General features: G+C 42.7%; 1 protein-coding gene across 5 annotated transcripts in view; it reads right to left on the bottom strand.

The window, feature by feature from the left end:
* Positions 1–411: 411 nt before the first annotated feature.
* Positions 412–19956, bottom strand: part of GJC1 (gap junction protein gamma 1) — a 64847-nt gene continuing 45302 nt past the window's right edge. For 4 of the 5 annotated variants that reach the window (XM_075123630.1, XM_048829811.2, XM_048829810.2 and 1 more), the window contains exons 2-3: positions 2083–2158; positions 412–1951 (exon numbers count right to left, since the gene is read on the bottom strand). In XM_075123630.1, the coding sequence (XP_074979731.1) occupies positions 751–1932 (1182 nt within the window). In that variant the 5' untranslated portion in view covers positions 1933–1951; positions 2083–2158 and the 3' untranslated portion in view covers positions 412–750. Of the gene's footprint in view, positions 1952–2082; positions 2159–12527; positions 12600–19956 lie in introns of all 5 variants that reach the window. The other variant, XM_048829813.2, reaches the window with a different exon arrangement.

The raw sequence follows: 19956 nt of genomic DNA, 5'->3' as shown, positions 1-19956 counted from the left end.
TGTTGGGCAAAGCTTACAAAACCCTGCCCTCCCCAATTATGTATGGCATTCTTGCTTTGAACTGATGCCTTCCAACCTGTATTCGTTTGTCTAAATAATTTAAACCACATGGTGCAACATTCTGGCACATTCTGGTTAGTATATGACACTTCCAGTTTGTGAGCTACACATAACTGTATAAAGACGCGCCCAGTGGCACCATTAACAAATATTCTCCAAACCCTTGACTGCTCTGCTGCTAAGCAGTCAACTCGAAATAGGTTCCCTAGGTAACTGAAGTATCCTCTGTCCTGTGTGCATCTACAAGGCACTTCTGAAATGCAGAGACAGCTTCACATTTAAAACAAAAAAAGAAAAAAATAAGTCCATTGGCCACAGTAATAGAACAAGCAAAACGCTAAGAGTTACCTGTATTGTTTTCTTTTCTTTAATATAAAAAGTATAACTGCAGAGGTCCAACATACAAATACAAAAATTGTGCATAATAAATGCACCATAATACTGTACATACAGTGTAAACCGTTCAACAAGAATGATTTAAATATACCTGTTCTTCTCCTGACCTGGAAGACACAAGAATAAAATTCTGTAACTCTAGGACATGTGCATAAACACTTTTTGAGAGCTTGGATTGCCAGCCAACAGTATCCCTGAAGATAAACAGAGTCAAATGTTCACTTAATGAAAGTAATTATTCAGTGAATTGCTGGTTATCATTAACTAAGAAAAAAAGTACAAGTTCAGCCAACATTAAATCCAGACAGAGGTCTTTCCATCTCCCGATTTGCTACTGGCGCTACTTTTGTTTGAGCCTGCTCTGGATTTCTTCTCTCTGGAACTGCTGGGATTTGTTTGGTTATTATATGCCTGGATTGCAAGGTCCAGACGTTCCTGAGCCACTTTAATCTCCCTCTGCAGATTTTCTAGGTCAGCTGGAATGTTTTCTTCGTTGCTCCCATACTGCTGTTCCTGAGCTATATTAGCTTTGTTTTGCTTGTAGGCCATTTTGGCATTGGACAATTCAGTATATTGGATTTGATCTGGCTTGACTGCAATGTTATAGCCAGGAGGAGCAGATGGAGTATTCCAAGTAAAAGGGTAGTTATAGGTACCAGAGTCTTCCAGCTCTTTTCTTTTATTGTTTAATGTGTCTCGGATTGTACCAAATCCCAAATGGAGCATCTCCCAGACATTCAAAAGTAAACACAGGCAGCTTACGCCATACATTATTAAAAGGAAAATGGTCTTTTCAGTAGGCCTTGAAATGAAACAATCTATCTTGTGTGGGCATGGTTTCCTGCTACATATAAATGTGGGGCTGACTTCGAACCCATACAAAAAATATTGACCAACAAGAAAGCCAACTTCGAACATAGTCCTAGACAGCAGCTGCAGCACATAGATTTTCATAAGCCCATCCTCTCGAATTCGCCGCCTACCATCATGTTTAGCTTTAGTGAGGGCTGGCTGCTGCTTGTTCTCCCGCTCACTTTCTAGCTCTATTTCTGGGTACATCATTGGATCTTCTTCGTGGTCATCCTCTGTCTCCTCCAAACCACGGTGTTGTTTCCAGCGCATTGAAAAGGTTTTGTTCCTGGTTCTTTTGTCAGGTTCATTATGTTCCACCATTCTGGCAATTTTATGAATGGCATAGCCTAAATACATCACAGATGGAGTGGCTACAAGAATGATCTGAAACACCCAAAATCTCACATGTGAAAGAGGAGCAAAAGCATCATAGCAAACATTTTCGCATCCTGGTTGTTCCGTGTTGCACACAAACTTGCTTTGTTCATCATAATAGATGGATTCCCCTCCCACAGCAGTAAGGACAATCCGAAAGACAATCAAAACCGTCAGCCAGATTTTGCCAACAAATGTTGAATGATTGTGGATTTCCTCTAACAGACGGGTCAAGAAACTCCAACTCATGGTGGTCAAATCGTTTTATCTTTAAAAAAAGAGACACATGTTAAGAGTTTAAAACGCTCAGCCCCAATACTGCCACCATTTAGTCAAGAGAGCAAGGAAATTTAATCATCCATACAAAAATGCTACCTCTAAACTCTTTTGCTGTCTCACCTGTTATCCAGAATCTCTACCAGCCAAAATTTGCGTGAAGAATCTAAGTTTCCTTTGTAGGTTTTCAAGAATGCCACTACAAATAAAGAAGGAAAAAAAAATTCTTAAGTCCCAATCCACAAACAACTGTTTCCAAAGTTATTACAAAAAGGTGGGATAAACATGCTGATGCTGCTGTACCTCGAATTTGAATAAAAGTGACTGTTTAGACATTTAGGCTGAGATTCTCAAAGCAACCAATGGGATACAAAAGCCCAATTATCATGAAATGTAATGGGAATTGAGTATCCAGAACTCACTGTGTACTCTCACTAAAATATTTCATCAACTCTCTTGTACACATGCATTTTAAAAAAAAGATTTAACAAAATCCATCCATTTTCCCCTTGAATTGTGAAAAATACAGCACAGAGAAAGCTGAACAATGCTAGTAACAACATCCTGACAGACAAGAAATTGTAGCAGAAACATAACTGCACCTTTTTCTCAAGGAGGATTTTATTACAAGCCCTTATTCCCAAGCCTAATAAAGTCAATGAGAGTTTTTCTATTAACTTCAGTGGATTCTGAATTAGGCTCCTAGTCAGGCTAATGTAAGTGTAACATTTTCCATTCATTACACAAAACATACTTAAGAAGTGCCTACTCTGAAAGGAGTCACCATGAGATTAATAGGCAGTGCCAGTTAGGGGGGGAAAAAGGAAAATGTAACACTTCGGAAAAAGGGAAATCAATAGCAATCAGTAAAAATTACTGAATTTTTAAAGCATTTTAGGAACAAAAGAAATCCTAACAATGGTAACATTACTAGATAGAGATGATAAAACCATTAACAATGATGAAGTAGTATCAAAGGGGTAGCCATGTTAGTCTGTATCCACAAAAACAACGAGGAGTCCGGTGGTGGCACCTTAAAGACTAACAGATGTATTTGAGCATAAGCTTTTGTGCGTAAAAAACCCACTTCTTCAGATCCATGGAGAAATGATGCAGAAAAGGTCAAAGTGTTCAATAAATATTTCTGTTGTGTATTTGGAAAGCAGCAGGATAATAGACTCACATCACAAGGATGACAAAGTATTTCCAGAGATAAGCTAGGTGAGGTAATATGTTATACTGGACCAACTTCTGTTGGTGAAAGAAACAAAAACTTTCAGCAAGCTACACAGAGCTATTCTTTAGGTAACCAAGGATGTTAAACTATATCTATTGAGAATACACACATTTAAACCAGCAGACCCGCACAACCTGCACCCAAAAGTCCTACAAGTGTTGGCTGAGGAGATCTCTGCCCTGCTGATGTTAATTTTTAATAAATCTTGAAATACTGAGGAAATTCCAGGAGACTGAAAGAATGATAAAGCTGTGCCAATATGCAAACAGGACAAGCTGATGACCCAGGTAACTACAGGCCAGCTAGTCTGACATAAATCCTGGGCAAAATAATGGGAAAAAATTGATACAGGATGCAATTCATAAATAATTGCAGGATATGAATATAATTAATGCCAGTCAACATGGTTTTATGGAAAAAGATCAGGTCAGACAAACCTAATTTCATTCTTTGTTGAGATTACAAGTTTGGTTGATAATGGTAATTGTGCAGATGCAATATACTTAAGACATTTGTAAGGCATTTGACTTTATACTGCATGGCATTATAGTTAAAAAATTAGCACCATACAATACCAAGACAGTGCACGTTAGATGGATTAAGAACTAGCTAAGTAACAGATCTCAAAATGCGGTCATCAATGGGGAATCTTCATCAAATGGAGTGCTTCTAATTGGGTTCCACTGGAACCAGTACTGTGCTTTTCAACATTTTCATCAAATTAAAATTTGCAGATAACCACAAAGATTCGCAGAACAGTGAATAAGGATGAGGACAGGGCATGGAGCGCATGGTCAGTGGATCCATTCAAACAAAATACATTTTAATTAGAGCTGAGTGAATAATTGGTTTTTTGGTTCAGGGGCTAAGCCTAACCTCTCCTCCAACCCCTCAAATCGGCTTTAACCAAAACAGATTTTTTTTTTTTTCAGTTTTTCTGAAACAGACAAACAGAACAGGAAAAATTCTGTTTCGGGTCAATCAGAATGCTTCATTTGACCCAAAACTATATTTTGTTTTGTTTCAGGTGTTTTTTCACCCTTGTTTAATCAGCTATATTTCAAAATGAAACCCCCATTTCATTTCAAAATGGTCAAAAACAAACATTTCAAAATGAAAAGTCAAAACATTTAGTTTTGAAATGGTCAAAATGAACCATTTCAACTTTTTCAAAATGTTTTTCCTTTTTTTATTTCCAAATCTGATCTGAATCTGCAAATAGTTTTGATGCCCTGAAAAATGCATTTTTTTGGGCAAATTTACTATTTCTCGAAATATTTTCACCCAGTTCTAGCTTTAATATAGCCAAATGCAAAGCTGTACATATAGGAGCAAGAAATGCAGGCCACACCTACAGAATGGGGGACTGTATCCTGGAAAGCAGGAACTCTGTAAAGGATTTAGGGGTCATAGTGGGAAAGCAACTCAACATGAGCTCCCAGTCCAATGCTGTGGCAAACAGGGCTAAAGTCATCCTGGGATGTATACACAGAGGACCAATGAGGAGGGTTATGGAGGAGATTTTACCTCTGCATATGGCACTTGTCATAAATATAAAGGGAAGGGTAAACCCCTTTGAAATCCCTCCTGGCCAGGGGAAAGCTCCTTTCACCTGTAAAGGGTTAAGAAGCTAAAGGTAACCTCGCTGGCACCTGACCAAAATGACCAATGAGGAGACAAGATACTTTCAAAAGCTGGGAGGAGGGAGAAAAACAGAGGGTCTGTGTCTGTCTGTGTGCTGCTCTTGCCAGAGACAGAACAGGAATGGAGTCTTAGAACTTTTAGTAAGTAATCTAGCTAGGTATGTGTTAGATTATGATTCCTTTAAATGGCTGAGAAAAGCATTGTGCTGAATAGAATAACTATTTCTGTCTGTGCATCTTTTTTGTAACTTAAGGTTTTGCCTAGAGGGGTTCTCTATGTTTTTGAATCTAATTACCCTGTAAGATATCTACCATCCTGATTTTACAGGGGGGATTTCTTTATTTCTATTTACTTCTATTTTTTATTAAAAGTCTTCTTGTAAAAACTGAATGCTTTTTCATTGTTCTCAGATCCAAGGGTTTGGGTCTGTGGTCACCTATGCAAATTGGTGAGGCTTTTTATCCAACATTTCCCAGGAAAGGGGGGGTGCAAGTGTTGGGAGGATTGTTCATTGTTCTTAAGATCCAAGGGTCTGGGTCTGTAGTCACCTAGGCAAATTGGTGAGGCTTTTTACCAAACCTTGTCCAGGAAGTGGGGTGCAAGGTTTTGGGAAGTATTTTGGGGGGAAAGACGCGTCCAAACAGCTCTTCCCCAGTAACCAGTATTAGTTTGGTGGTGGTAGCGGCCATTCCAAGGATAACGGGTGTAATATTTTGTACCTTGGGGAAGTTTTGACCTAAGCTGGTAAAGATAAGCTTAGGGGTTTTTTTCATGCAGGTCCCCACATCTGTACCCTAGAGTTCAGAGTGGGGGAGGAACCTTGACATGGTGGCACAGTGGTGGGATTAACCTGAAATCATTTGAGATCCAGTTGAGATTTTTTGAACTAGAAATACAGATTTTAAAAAGGAATTTTTAGGAAGTCCAGAAAGCAGCTTTGAAACTGAAAGCAGCTTGGTTTCTCTCTGCTTTGTGGCCAAGCAGAGACAAAAGGGGATTATCTTGTGAATTGCAGGTTTTCTTTGCCTGGAGGCAGGGTACTTAACTCCTGCAGGGAAATTCACAGTCTTCCAACCCATTGTTTTTTTTTTCTCTTCCTAAAAGTAAATAGGGGGTGTGTGTTCTACCCATTTGCTTTTTCTTTGGGCTGGGTAAGCAGGTTTCCAAGCAGTTGGAGGTTTTTTGCTTTAATTTGGGCCCAGAGCAGAGACAAGGGAATTGTCTTTTTCTGTAGGCTGACAATCACTATCAGAGAATAGGTATTCTATTGCAGCACAGCAAAATTTTACAGCCAAGTTTTGTTTGTTTATTTCTAAACCTCGGGTGTAAAGTTAGTTAAAAACAGAGAGGTTAGAATGACCAAATCCTCAGCTTGGCTACAGCTCGAATTAGCCAAATTTCAGGCTGAGGAAAGACAAAGGGAACATGAAAGACAGATAGAACTCATGCAGCTGAAGAAGGAACAAGAAAGGGAGGCAGCGAGAGAAGCAGAACAACACCAAGCAGCTGCTCACAGGAGAGCTATGGAAGCGAGGGACAAAGAACTGGAGGAGAAGGAAAAAGAGAGGAAGTATGTGGAGGAGATGGAGAAGATAAAGGTTCAGCAGAATATCCCAACAAACCCTAGTAATCCTTCTCCAAGTACCACTTCCCATCCCAGAAAGTTCCCCACCTACAAGGCAGGCGATGATACTGAGGCCTTCCTAGAAAACTTCGAAAGGGCCTGCCTTGGGTACAACATCTCTACTGACCAATACATGGTAGAGCTGAGGCCGCAGCTCAGTGGACCCTTAGCTGAGGTGGCAGCTGAAATGCCTAAAGAACACATGAACAAGTATGAACTGTTTAAATCCAAGGCGAGAGTCAGAATGGGGATAACACCCGAGCAGTCTCGTCGGAGGTTCAGAGCCCTAAGGTGGAAACCAGACATGTCATTTACCCGACATGCCTACCACATTGTGAAACATTGGGATGCCTGGATATCAGGAGCAAGTGTTGAATCTCCAGTAAATTTGCCCTTCCTAATGCAAATGGAACAATTCTTAGAGGGTGTTCCTGAGGAAATAGAAAGATACATCCTAGATGGGAAACCCAAAACTGTAATTGAGGCAGGAGAGATTGGAGCCAGATGGGTGGAGGTGGCAGAGAAGAAGAAAACTGGTCGCAGTTGGAGCGGAGACCAGAAGGGACCACCCCAGACCACACCTTATTACCGGGGGCCGCCCAAAGCCCCACCTACCTCCCAAAGAACCCTCCAGACCCCTTATCGTCCCACCACCCCGTTCTCCAGCAACTCTCCTCGCCCCAGTGACCCCTCAGCTGGACGATGTTTTAAGTGTAACAAGCTGGGGCATGTAAAGGCCAACTGCCCCAAGAACCCCAACAGATTACAGTTCATTGCACCGGAATCACACCAGAGGTCCACAGGCCCAGATACCTCCCAGATACCCTTGGAGCGGAGGGAAACTGTGAGTGTGGGCGGGAAGAAGGTCACCGCGTGGAGGGACACCGGAGCACAAGTGTCAGCTATCCATGCTTCCTTAGTGGACCCCAATTTAATCAACCCAGAGATCCAAGTGACGATTCAACCCTTCAAGTCCAACTCTTTCAATTTGCCTACAGCCAAGTTACCTGTCCAGTACAAGGGCTGGTCAGGAATGTGGACTTTTGCAGTCTATGATGATTATCCCATCCCCATGCTGTTGGGGGAGGACTTGGCCAATCATGTGAAGCAGGCCAAGAGGGTGGGAATGGTCACCCGCAGCCAGGCTAAACAAGCCATGAGGCCTAGCTCTGTTCCGGAAACTTCTATCAGGACCCAGTCAGAGGTGATGGACCCGGACCCCAGGCCAATGTCTGCAACAGCAGCAGTGGATCCAGTCCCAGAGACCCAGACGGAACCAGTCCTAGAACCGGAACCAGCCGAACAACCAACACCAGACCCCGTGTCAGCACTGAATCCAGTACTTGCAACCTCAACACCAGAAGGCCCCACCGAACCTGAACTGGCAGCAGCCGATAACCCTACACAAGAGGCTCAGCCGGAGCCTGAATCCCAACATAGTGCACCAGCGGAGAGCGGTTCACAGTCAACAGAAACAGCTCCATCCCCTATATCGCTTCCAGAGGGACCAAGCCTAGGTCCACAATCCCATGAGGAACTGATGTCCCCAGCATCAAGGGAACAGTTCCAGACCGAACAGGAAGCAGATGAAAGCCTCAAGAGAGCTTAGACGGCGGCACGGAGCAACCCACCGCCTCTCAGCTCTTCTAATCGATCCAGGTTTGTTATAGAAAGAGGACTTTTATACAAGGAAACTCTTTCTGGTGGACACCAGGAAGACTGGCATCCTCAGAGACAGTTGATAGTTCCAACTAAATACCGGGCCAAGCTCTTGAGCTTAGCCCATGATCACCCTAGTGGCCATGCTGGGGTGAACAGGACCAAAGACCGTTTGGGGGGGTCATTCCACTGGGAGGGAATGGGCAAGGATGTTTCTACCTATGTCCAGTCTTGTGAGGTGTGCCAAAGAGTGGGAAAACCCCAAGACCAGGTCAAAGCCCCTCTCCAGCCACTCCCCATCATTGAAGTTCCATTTCAGCGAGTAGCTGTGGATATTCTGGGTCCTTTTCCGAAAAAGACACCCAGAGGAAAGCAATACATACTGACTTTCATGGATTTTGCCACCCGATGGCCGGAAGCAGTAGCTCTAAGCAACACCAGGGCTAAAAGTGTGTGCCAGGCACTAGCAGACATTTTTGCCAGGGTAGGTTGGCCCTCCGACATCCTCACAGATGCAGGGACTAATTTCCTGGCAGGAACTATGAAAAACCTTTGGGAAGCTCATGGGGTAAATTACTTGGTTGCCACTCCTTACCATCATCAAACAAATGGCATGGTGGAGAAGTTTAATGGAACTTTGGGGGCCATGATACGTAAATTCGTAAATGAGCACTCCAATGATTGGGACCTAGTATTGCAGCAGTTGCTCTTTGCCTACAGAGCTGTACCACATCCCAGTTTAGGGTTTTCCCCATTTGAACTTGTATATGGCCGTGAGATTAAGGGGCCATTGCAGTTGGTGAAGCAGCAATGGGAGGGATTTACACCTTCTCCAGGAACTAATATTCTGGACTTTGTAACCAACCTACAAAACACCCTCCGAACCTCTTTAGCCCTTGCTAAAGAAAACTTACAGGATGCTCAAAAAGAGCAAAAAGCCTGGTATGATAAACATGCCAGAGAGCGTTCCTTCAAAGTAGGGGACCAGGTCATGGTCTTAAAGGCGCTCCAGGCCCATAAAATGGAAGCACCGTGGGAAGGGCCACTCATGGTCCAGGAGCGCCTGGGAGCTGTTAATTATCTCATAGCATTCCCCACCTCCAACCGGAAGCCTAAGGTGTACCATATTAATTCTCTAAAGCCCTTTTATTCCAGAGAATTAAAGGTTTGTCAGTTTACAGCCCAGGGAGGAGACGACGCTGAGTGGCCCAAAGGTGTCTACTACGAAGGGAAATGTGGTGGTGGTGTGGAAGAGGTGAACCTCTCCATGACCCTTGGGCGTATGCAGCGACAGCAGATCCAGGAGCTGTGCACTAGCTACGCGCCAACGTTCTCAGCCACCCCAGGACTGACTGAACGGGCATACCACTCCATTGACACAGGTAATGCTCACCCAATTAGGGTTCAACCTTACCGGGTGTCTCCTCAAGCTAAAACTGCTATAGAACGGGAAATCCAGGATATGTTACAGATGGGTGTAATCCGCCCCTCTGAAAGTGCATGGGCATCTCCAGTGGTTCTAGTTCCCAAACCAGATGGGGAAATACGTTTTTGCGTGGACTACCGTAAGCTAAATGCTGTAACTCGCCCAGACAACTATCCAATGCCACGCACAGATGAACTATTAGAGAAACTGGGACGGGCCCAGTTCATCTCTACCTTGGACTTAACCAAGGGGTACTGGCAGGTACCGCTAGATGAATCTGCCAAGGAAAGGTCAGCCTTCATCACACATCTCGGGCTGTATGAATTTAATGTACTCCCTTTCGGGCTGCGAAATGCACCCGCCACTTTCCAAAGACTTGTAGATGGTCTCCTAGCGGGATTAGGAGAATAAGCAGTCGCCTACCTTGACGATGTGGCCATATTTTCAGATTCCTGGGCAGACCACCTGGAACATCTACAAAAAGTCCTTGAGCGCATAAGGGAGGCAGGACTAACTGTTAAGGCTAAGAAGTGTCAAATAGGCCTAAACAGAGTGACTTACCTTGGACACCAGGTGGGTCAAGGAACTATCAGCCCCCTACAGGCCAAAGTGGATGCTATCCAAAAGTGGCCTGTCCCAAAGTCAAAGAAACAGGTTCAATCCTTCTTAGGCTTGGCTGGTTATTACAGACGATTTGTACCGCACTACAGCCAAATCGCTGCCCCACTGACAGACCTAACCAAAAAGAAACAGCCAAATGCTGTTCAGTGGACCGGAAAGTGTCAGAAGGCCTTTAACAAGCTTAAAGCGACACTCATGTCTGACCCTGTACTAAGGGCCCCAGACTTTGACAAACCGTTCCTAGTAACCACAGATGCATCCGAGCGTGGTGTGGGAGCAGTTTTAATGCAGAAAGGACCTGATCAAGAATTCCACCCTGTAGTGTTTCTCAGCAAAAAACTGTCTGAGAGGGAAAGCAACTGGTCAGTCACTGAAAAAGAATGTTATGCCATTGTCTATGCTCTGGAAAAGCTACGTCCATATGTTTGGGGACGGCGTTTCCACCTGCAAACCGACCATGTTGCACTGAAGTGGCTTCACACCGTCAAGGAAACTAACAAAAAACTTCTTCGGTGGAGTTTAGCTCTCCAAGATTTTGATTTCGACATCCAACACATCTCAGGAGCTTCTAACAAAGTGGCTGATGCACTCTCCCGTGAAAGTTTCCCAGAATCAACTGGTTAAAATCGTCCTTGAGATGTGGAAAATATTGTTAGTCTTTATGTACTTGGTAGTATATTTAGAGATGCATGTGTCTTATTAACTCTGTTTTTCCTAGAGCTCCAGGAAGAAATCCCAGCCAGTGTTTCACCCTAGCTGAGATTTGGGGGGCGTGTCATAAATATAAAGGGAAGGGTAAACCCCTTTGAAATCCCTCCTGGCCAGGGGGAAGCTCCTCTCACCTGTAAAGGGTTAAGAAGCTAAAGGTAACCTCGCTGGCACCTGACCAAAATGACCAATGAGGAGACAAGATACTTTCAAAAGCTGGGAGGAGGGAGAAAAACAGAGGGTCTGTGTCTGTCTGTGTGCTGCTCTTGCCAGAGACAGAACAGGAATGGAGTCTTAGAACTTTTAGTAAGTAATCTAGCTAGGTATGTGTTAGATTATGATTCCTTTAAATGGCTGAGAAAAGCATTGTGCTGAATAGAATAACTATTTCTGTCTGTGCATCTTTTTTGTAACTTAAGGTTTTGCCTAGAGGGGTTCTCTATGTTTTTGAATCTAATTACCCTGTAAGATATCTACCATCCTGATTTTACAGGGGGGATTTCTTTATTTCTATTTACTTCTATTTTTTATTAAAAGTCTTCTTGTAAAAACTGAATGCTTTTTCATTGTTCTCAGATCCAAGGGTTTGGGTCTGTGGTCACCTATGCAAATTGGTGAGGCTTTTTATCCAACATTTCCCAGGAAAGGGGGGGTGCAAGTGTTGGGAGGATTGTTCATTGTTCTTAAGATCCAAGGGTCTGGGTCTGTAGTCACCTAGGCAAATTGGTGAGGCTTTTTACCAAACCTTGTCCAGGAAGTGGGGTGCAAGGTTTTGGGAAGTATTTTGGGGGGAAAGACGCGTCCAAACAGCTCTTCCCCAGTAACCAGTATTAGTTTGGTGGTGGTAGCGGCCATTCCAAGGATAACGGGTGTAATATTTTGTACCTTGGGGAAGTTTTGACCTAAGCTGGTAAAGATAAGCTTAGGGGTTTTTTTCATGCAGGTCCCCACATCTGTACCCTAGAGTTCAGAGTGGGGGAGGAACCTTGACAGCACTGGTGAAAAGTTGGAGAGAGTGCAGAAAAAAGCCATACAAATGGTTTAAGGGTTGGAGAAAATTGGGTTCTAATTACAACCGAGAGACTTAAAGAGATCAATCTATTTAGACTATCAAAAAGAAGATTGAGAGGTGACTTGATTACAATGAATATGCAGAAAATGGGGAGAAAATACAGGGTACCAAAGGGCTCTTTAATCTAGCAGAGAAAAGCATAACAAGAACCAAGTGGCTGAAAGCTGAAGCCATACAAATTCAAATTAGAAATAAGGCTGAATTCTCCATCTCTTAATGTCTCCAAATCAAGACTAGAGGCCTCTCTGGAAGATATGCTTTAGTCAAAAACAAGTTATTGGGCTCAACATAGGGTAATAGTGAAATGTAATGGCTCGGGACATACAGGAGGTCAGACTAGATGATCTAATTGTCCCTTCTTGCTTTAAACCATACAAATCTAGTTACTTGAGAATTCTGACTGTACAGATGGACCATGTATGATGCTAGTTAATATCTTGGTAGTTGGCCAGTGAGCCACAAAATGTACTTACTTTTTTTTTTAATTGATGACATCATAAATCAGAGCAAAATTTGGCCCTAAATTTACTTTAAGTAGCCACAATATACATTTGAAATGAATTCAATGAAGTTATACCAGTGTAAATGTAGAGTACAAGCAGAATTTGGCCTTTAATTTCCATCAATGTTTATTCCAAGTTCCCAAGAGCTGAAAACAGAGAAGCCAACTTTTAAAACAGACCAGCTTACAGTATAACAGAGGAAACTGGATCATTAGTTTTAAAAGACATTTATCGTGAAATCTAGCAAGTTTAAGTCCCTTCAGCTGCTTTTCCTACCCATGAACCCTCCCCCCCACTGCCAATTTTTTGTGATTTTACAGCACCACCATAAAAAAAAAAATCTCTCATCTTGCTGTGTGTCAAAACATAAAATACGTGGGAAACAGACTAACTGTACACAGTACTTTTAAATGCAAACACAATGAAAATTTCTCTCTCTCTAGGATCTGTCAGTTAGTGATCATAGGTGTGACAAATAACAGGAGGTAAAAAAAAATTACAAATATAAGTGTGATTTTTAAGTTGATTGTATCCTTTAATAGCCTTATGAAACTGGCTGCAGTTACAGAATACATGTCTCTGCCTTTACAACATGTATACTGCAGGACTCGGCTATAACAGTAACCTTCACATACACACTGTACACTTAATACTTCCCATATTTGCTGTTCTGGGAACATTTAACTTAATAACTCTCTACTCTTTGAAACGAAGGCTTATGGACAGAGACACCCATCTGAAAAAAGCAAACTGTCAGCAATTTCCACTAATTTACGTCATGCCACGCAAGGCATTTGAGAGAGACCTTCATTTAACTGGGAATTGGTCCTGCTTCGAGCAGGGGGTTGGACTAGATGACCTTCTGGGGTCCCTTCCAACCCTTATATTCTATGATTCTATGATTCCTTATATTTATCATAAGTTCATAACACCACTTGGAGCAGCAAAGGCTGCTCAGAGCAGGCAGAGGAGACAATACAAACAGCATGATCTTTTTCTCTGGCTGTAAGTTGGTCCCAACCTACCTGCTTTCGGATGGCTCTCTAAGGAGGAACTGAAAAATGGACTTGGCATAAACACTGACTCAGAGTTGGGATGAATTATTGTAACACTCAGTGGCTGTTTGCAGTGATATATAACACTAGCTCCACTATTCACAGAGTTTGCTAAAGATGTAGGATCTTGGAGAAACAGGTCAGGAGTCAACACTCTATGGGCCAAGTCCACTGCCCTGCCCAAGCCTGACTAAATGGGCTTGGAACAAAGGGGTTCTGCAGCAACTGGGTAGAGAATGGAATCCACCCAGTTCCCAGGCTATGGAGTACAAGTAGAGCTGCTCCACACACGCCCCTGTGTACGGAGTTCAGCCAAAAGATCTACAGTCATACCCTTCCCTGTATATGGAGTACAGAGCTCCCATGAACCTGGGCAGACACAGGTACAGCCCTCATGTGGACGTCACCAGATCCAGCCTCCCGTCCCCTGATTCTAAGCCATATGTGACTAAGAGGCCTACCTGACCACGAGGGTTGGTGGATCTCCCTGTGTATTATGGCTGAACTTTCCAGTGGAGCCTAAGGGGGTTAGGCTGCCAACTCCCACTGCATTTTAATAGGACATTAGCACCTAACTCTTTTGCACTACATTGAAAAGTTCAACCTTAAATAGTAAGTATGGGTGTGTGCTCATTTGCATCGCGAACAAGCAATCATTTAGGAGGAAGGCACTCAACTTAGGGGATTCCCTCACTACCCACATCTTATCACATCTTCTCCAATTAAATTAGGTTCATTCATGTTCTTCAAATCATATTCACTTCATTTTGCTTTCAAACAATTTAGCAGCTGTGTGCTGAGAAGAATGTGGGAGTTACCAATGAACTTACCAAATGTCAACCAATTGAGCTTCCAAGAAATGCAGAATGAAATTTAAATTGGCCCCAAAGGCCAATTAAAATGACTAATCGTGACTATTCATTCAAATCTCATTTCTATTCAAACATCAGAGATCACAAGATGTACAAGAGCTTGAGAGGAAGGGAAATAGCTTCCTTTTCTTTCACTTAAAAATTAGCAAGATCTTATTGCTCATGAAGAGAAGGAATAAAAGTCACTGGCTTGTGCTGAACCCAATACAGGCACCATGCAAGCTTCCCCAACACAGCACGGTCAACAGGCATCTATCTTGACCTGTAATTCAGTTCCCAAGTCCCTCCTGAATTAGACAAGCGGAACTGTGTAGGAGTTTTGCAATGCTGACAAATGGAGACTGTTCTCAGTGGTACCAGATGACAGAACAAGGAGCAATGGTCTCAAGTTGCAGTGGGGGAGGTTTAGGTTGGATATTAGGAAAAAAAAATTCACTAGGAGGGTGGTGAAGCACTGGAATGGGTTACCTAAGGAGGTGGTAGAATCTCCTTCCTTTGAGGTTTTTAAAGTCAGGCTTGACAAAGCCCTGGCTGGGATGATTTAGTTGGGGATTGGTTTGACCTCCTGAGGTCCCTTCCAACCCTGATATTCTATGATTCTATGCCTGGGATGAGACGATTTAATATTATTAAGCTTCCTTCACTTGTGACATGAAACGGGATTTGATCCCAACTCTCCACTAATCCCCGGCGCCACCGACCCCAGAGCTGTTAATTAAAGTTTATGATTTTACACAGCTGAAATAGATGCATGTAAAACCAGCTGCACTGGATAAAAATTGTTTGTTTCTATGTGTTTATGTAACATTTCCGACTCAGGATTCTACTACACTTTTTTTTTTTTTAAAACCCTGTTTTTCAAATATCTGGGCTATTCAGTCTATCTTGCAAGTCTCATGTGACATGTAAAAAACAGAAAAGGGCTCAGAAAAAGCCAGACTGTCAATGTCTATTTGGAGAAGATTCCTGAACAGACATTTGACAACTTGTCTTATTCTGCCCTCACATTTTGGGCATTTTAACAAGGTTCTGTTGATTCCCTACATCATTTCCCCAGAGTTTAAAGTTGTATGTTAAATATGAGACCTTAGATCCAATCCTGCCTATAAACAAGACTTTAAAATGGGATATAAATAGGTTTTGCAAGGAACAGAGTTTTATGAATACATGTTTGTAATCGTCAATTTCACTGTACATGCACCAAGAGATGAAAAATATTTCCAACAATAAAAATGGAAATTTAAAGACAGACAGAAAAATGTTGATTGAGAACTTATTAGAGTTTGATTTAAGGGTATTTACTTTGTATATTTTGACATATGAGGTTGACAATTCGTGTTTTAACTGTTATAAAGCTTTAACTTTTTGAATCTCGGCTACTCTCTACTGTCATTCAATAATTGTCTGACTCCCTCCATTGTCTGACCCTCCATAATTTGCTGCAACTGTGAAAATTTAAATTGATAAAAATAGGGAAAAATGCTTTAAAATAAACATCAATATTATCTGTCAAAACTTTTAAAAAAATAAACATCGAATTCTGCCAAGCCTAGATACAACCATGAAATACTTGTGCTGTCAAAAAAAACAAAGAGGTCAAGTTCAGGTCTTTCCTTTTTGAACAATCCACATTATGTAAACCAGATTAGAACACAAACCTAAATTTACAGCTAAGGAATGATCCTCCAAGTAGCCTGCTGTGCCCTATAGGTAACACGAACATGGATGCAAAAGTGGCCTTCAATTTAGGAATGCTCGCCTACAGTTCAGATAACACAGTTCACATGAAAGCATTACATGCTTCATTATGTCCAAAAAGGTGGTTTCCAGTGCAATGTGTGAGGAAGAATAACAACTGCCATTAACAAAAATTGACTAAGACTCCTGTCCATCATGATGCAATTAATTCTGATTTTGGGTGTGTATGTATGTGTGTGAGGAGGGAAATCAGTTCTTTTCGTTCCTCCACCTAATCTAACTGCTGTGGGCTCCCCACATGAGAAGAAACCCCTGCTTTCTCAGGAACTTATCACAGTGCTATGCACACACACAGAGGATCCAAGTTTCCCAGAACAGGCCCACATAACAAGCACATTTCAACAGCACAGGAACAAGCTCTCCAGAAACCTGTTCACATCCAGCTATCAGGCTAGGAGGAATCAAATTGTCCAGTAGCTTGGGAGAAGAAAACCCACAGTGAAGACAAGTATTGCCGCCTGCCAGACAACTAAAACTTCTGGGTATATCTATTGTCTGTCTGTCAAATCTGACTTGAGGCAGAAAATAGAAGCTGATCTTTCCCCTCAGTTTCCTTGTAACTGCTATCCCACAGTAGTTTATTTTATTCATTCATTCATTTGTATTTTGATTGTGGCAACACGAGCTCACAGCCCAGTTTCTGGGCACACTCAGATCAATGAGACATTAGTCTCAAAAATTTACAACACAGTCGCAACAACTGGCTGCAGTAAATAGCCAATCCCCCATTTTTCAACCACCACCATGGCACAGCACAGAGCAGACTCAAAGGCAATGTCCCCAACCAAGCTCTTAGCAACAAGTCCTTCACATCCAGACCATCTCAGGAAGAAGCCTGCAAGTCAGCAAGCAGCTCCCACTAACCGACAAAGCATGCAAGTTCCAATGTGAAGGAACCTACATGGACAGTCTCCAAAACAATTGATATAGGGACTGCTGTCAGCACTGTAGAAGATCCCAAATGTCAGAAGCTACACAGGGACAAAAGGTGATTATTGTTTCGGTTGTCAGGCTTTATACAAGCCACTGCCAATTGCATTCAGAGGTGAACAGCGAGCTAGTGAAGCACAACTGTAATGAACTCAGAAAAATCTGCCCCTCTCAGAAAGCAGCTTGCAGAGTTGTGCCTTAGCAGAACCTTCTGAATGGTCTTTGAGGGTAGATGCAAGGAGAGCAAGTCGCCACAGTCCAGCCTAGGGGTTACAGAGGCACAGAGAACTATGGTGAGATCTGTACCCCAGAGAAAAGTTCAAATTCTCCCAGCCAAGCAAAGCTAGGGAAAAGCTCTGCTACCTAGCAATCGAGGAATGGAGAAGAGTTCAAAGGAATGCCTAGACTGTAAATCTCTCTGACAACTGATGGGTATATGCTCTCAGCAGAGAGAACTGAGAGCACCTGAGAAATCCACCAAAGGCTTCCTCCTCCTTAGCAGCTCCACCTCCATCTCCCGAGAGTAAGCTTGAGCCAGCTAACCTGCATCCATGCCCTGTCTCAGTCAGGCACCAGGAAAAGGAGACTTCACTTTCTGGATGTGACGAAAGACAGACCCAAAGGACTGCAGCACACTGAGTGCACGACAACCCCAAACCCCTCTCCTTATCTCCCAAAGGAAACCCTCCTGTGTGTTAAGTATGGGTGACGACACAGGCAGCTGAGCCAAATATCACCCTCGGGGACATTTCATGAGAGAGAAAGAAGCCACAAAAGAGCAACTCTGTCCATGCTTGGCAGTCTGCAGGCAAGTCAACAGCACCTCATGGTCAACTGTATCGAAGACTGTAAACAAAGACAACCACATTGGCATGAAACCTGACCCATCTCTCACCAGATTACGATGGTTAAAGAAATCAGTACAGTCTCTGAACCACACACACAGAGGCCTGAAGCCAGATTGGCAAGAATGGTGTGCTGAGAAAAATCAAGAGACCAGAGCTGCTTCACCACACTGTTCTCGAGCTGCTTCCCCACAAAGGGAACATCTGACAGATAACTGAGCAATCCCACAGGCTCTGCTCAGGGAACCACTGCTTGAATTTGGCAGTTTTGTCAGTTGAGGGAAGCAGATATCCTTTCTACGAATCTCCATGAGTTGTAGACCCCAAATCCTCCCAGCCATGAAACACAAGGATTCTGTCAGGTTGCAGCATTTATACTACACTCATTGCTTTGACGTATGAGTGCTTTCTTAGCCTGCTCCTGCTCCCACAAAGACAGCCAATCGGGTGCTAAAAAGGTGCAATTTACCTGCAAATTTTAGTGGAGAAGTTTGACTGTATCAGTGCAGACAGCCTGGATTTAACAGGCTGTCCAGCACTTTGAAATCCCTGCTGGCCTAGGCTTTGCAGGAAAGGAAAACTTTCTAAGCTTCTGCCACAGCACAGGAGTGCAAGACACCTTCTACAGTAAGCACTGAACTCTGAGCAGCAGGGCTGCCACCAGTGAGCAGAGCTGAACGGCCCTCTTCACAAACTGCTTCATCTACTGCAAGTTTTCTGTCTACCAAAGTGACTTATGAGCAGCATGTGTAGGGAGGGGTCATCTGTGCTCAGGGATAAAAGAGGACTACACTGTCCTACTGAACCATCAGCAGAGTTTTCTAAACCGCACTGTATCCAACACACATACCAGGTAGGCACCATACAGCACTACATGGACAACAGGTGTTTAGCCATGGGCACTCTTTCCAAAGTTCAGTATCGGTGCAAATAATTTAATGGAACAAGAGGAGATTAGCAGGTTGGGCAGGCAACTCATCATCCATTCCTTCTGCAAACTATTAGCCAGCTGCCTCCGTTTCCCTGTAAATGCTATCAAATACTAGAACTGACTGAAGCTTCAGCTCCACTAAATCAGTTGCACCACCTGCTTTGTTTTGGGAAAAGCGAATAGAGTAAGCTGGAGCTGGTTGCTGGAGTACAGTCAATGCTGGGACACACATTTCAATTTAACAGGAGTTTAAAAACCTCTATTTTCTAAAAATCCTCATAAGAATTATCCAAAACCCCCAAATAATGGAATGCAAGCGTTGAGTAATATTTGAATTTTTATGGTAGTTTGACGAAAAATGGGTGAAGACTAAGAGAACAAAAAATTCAAAATTACCACTTTCTAAAAATGTGATTGAGCATCTGATCTTTTCTGGACCCCTTTTCCAATAAATCTGAAATTATAGGCTTTACACCATATATTGTTCCTCACGTGCTAATTACTACAATATCGGTTTTGCTTTGGTTGTATTTGTTCGTCTAATGATTTTTCACTTTTTAAAATAACCGAAAAGAAATGCGCCAGAGGGTAATCAGTTGTATATAGAAGGCGAAAAAGACCTTCATGGACCATATCCTGTACCCTGGAGAAAACTACATTAAGCTAGGAGCCTAGATTGTGAGAGTTCAAACCTTGCCTCTATTAACTGCTGTTTATATTTCCATGTATTTCACCACCCTTATTATTAAGTAAGGCCATGAAACCTACCAGCAACCTCCAAAACCTTAATGCATATTAACTTCCCAACTGCACAGAATGTGAGACAGTTAGATGCATCGATCTGCTGATACAAGAGCATACAAAGTCACTGCTAAGGTTTTGCAGCAGAGTGCAAGCTGGGAGACATACTACTTTTAGGAGAGGGAAGTGAATGTTTTATGTTGGAGTGTGTTACCAACAGCACTGTAGGTAATGTGAAAATGTCATTGAAGCCAAGAGACTTCTTTAATTTCTTATTTCCATGCTTTCAAGATTTTGGGTGGGTAGGGTGTATCCTGATACAAGCTCAACACTCATTAAATTAAGTTTTTGCTTGTGTATACACACCTTAC

The sequence above is a fragment of the Caretta caretta genome, chromosome 27 (genome assembly GCF_965140235.1).
Source record: "Caretta caretta isolate rCarCar2 chromosome 27, rCarCar1.hap1, whole genome shotgun sequence".
Taxonomy (NCBI): Eukaryota; Metazoa; Chordata; order Testudines; family Cheloniidae; genus Caretta; species Caretta caretta.
Note: the sequence above shows the minus strand (reverse complement) of the source record. Positions and strands in the feature narration are given on the sequence as shown.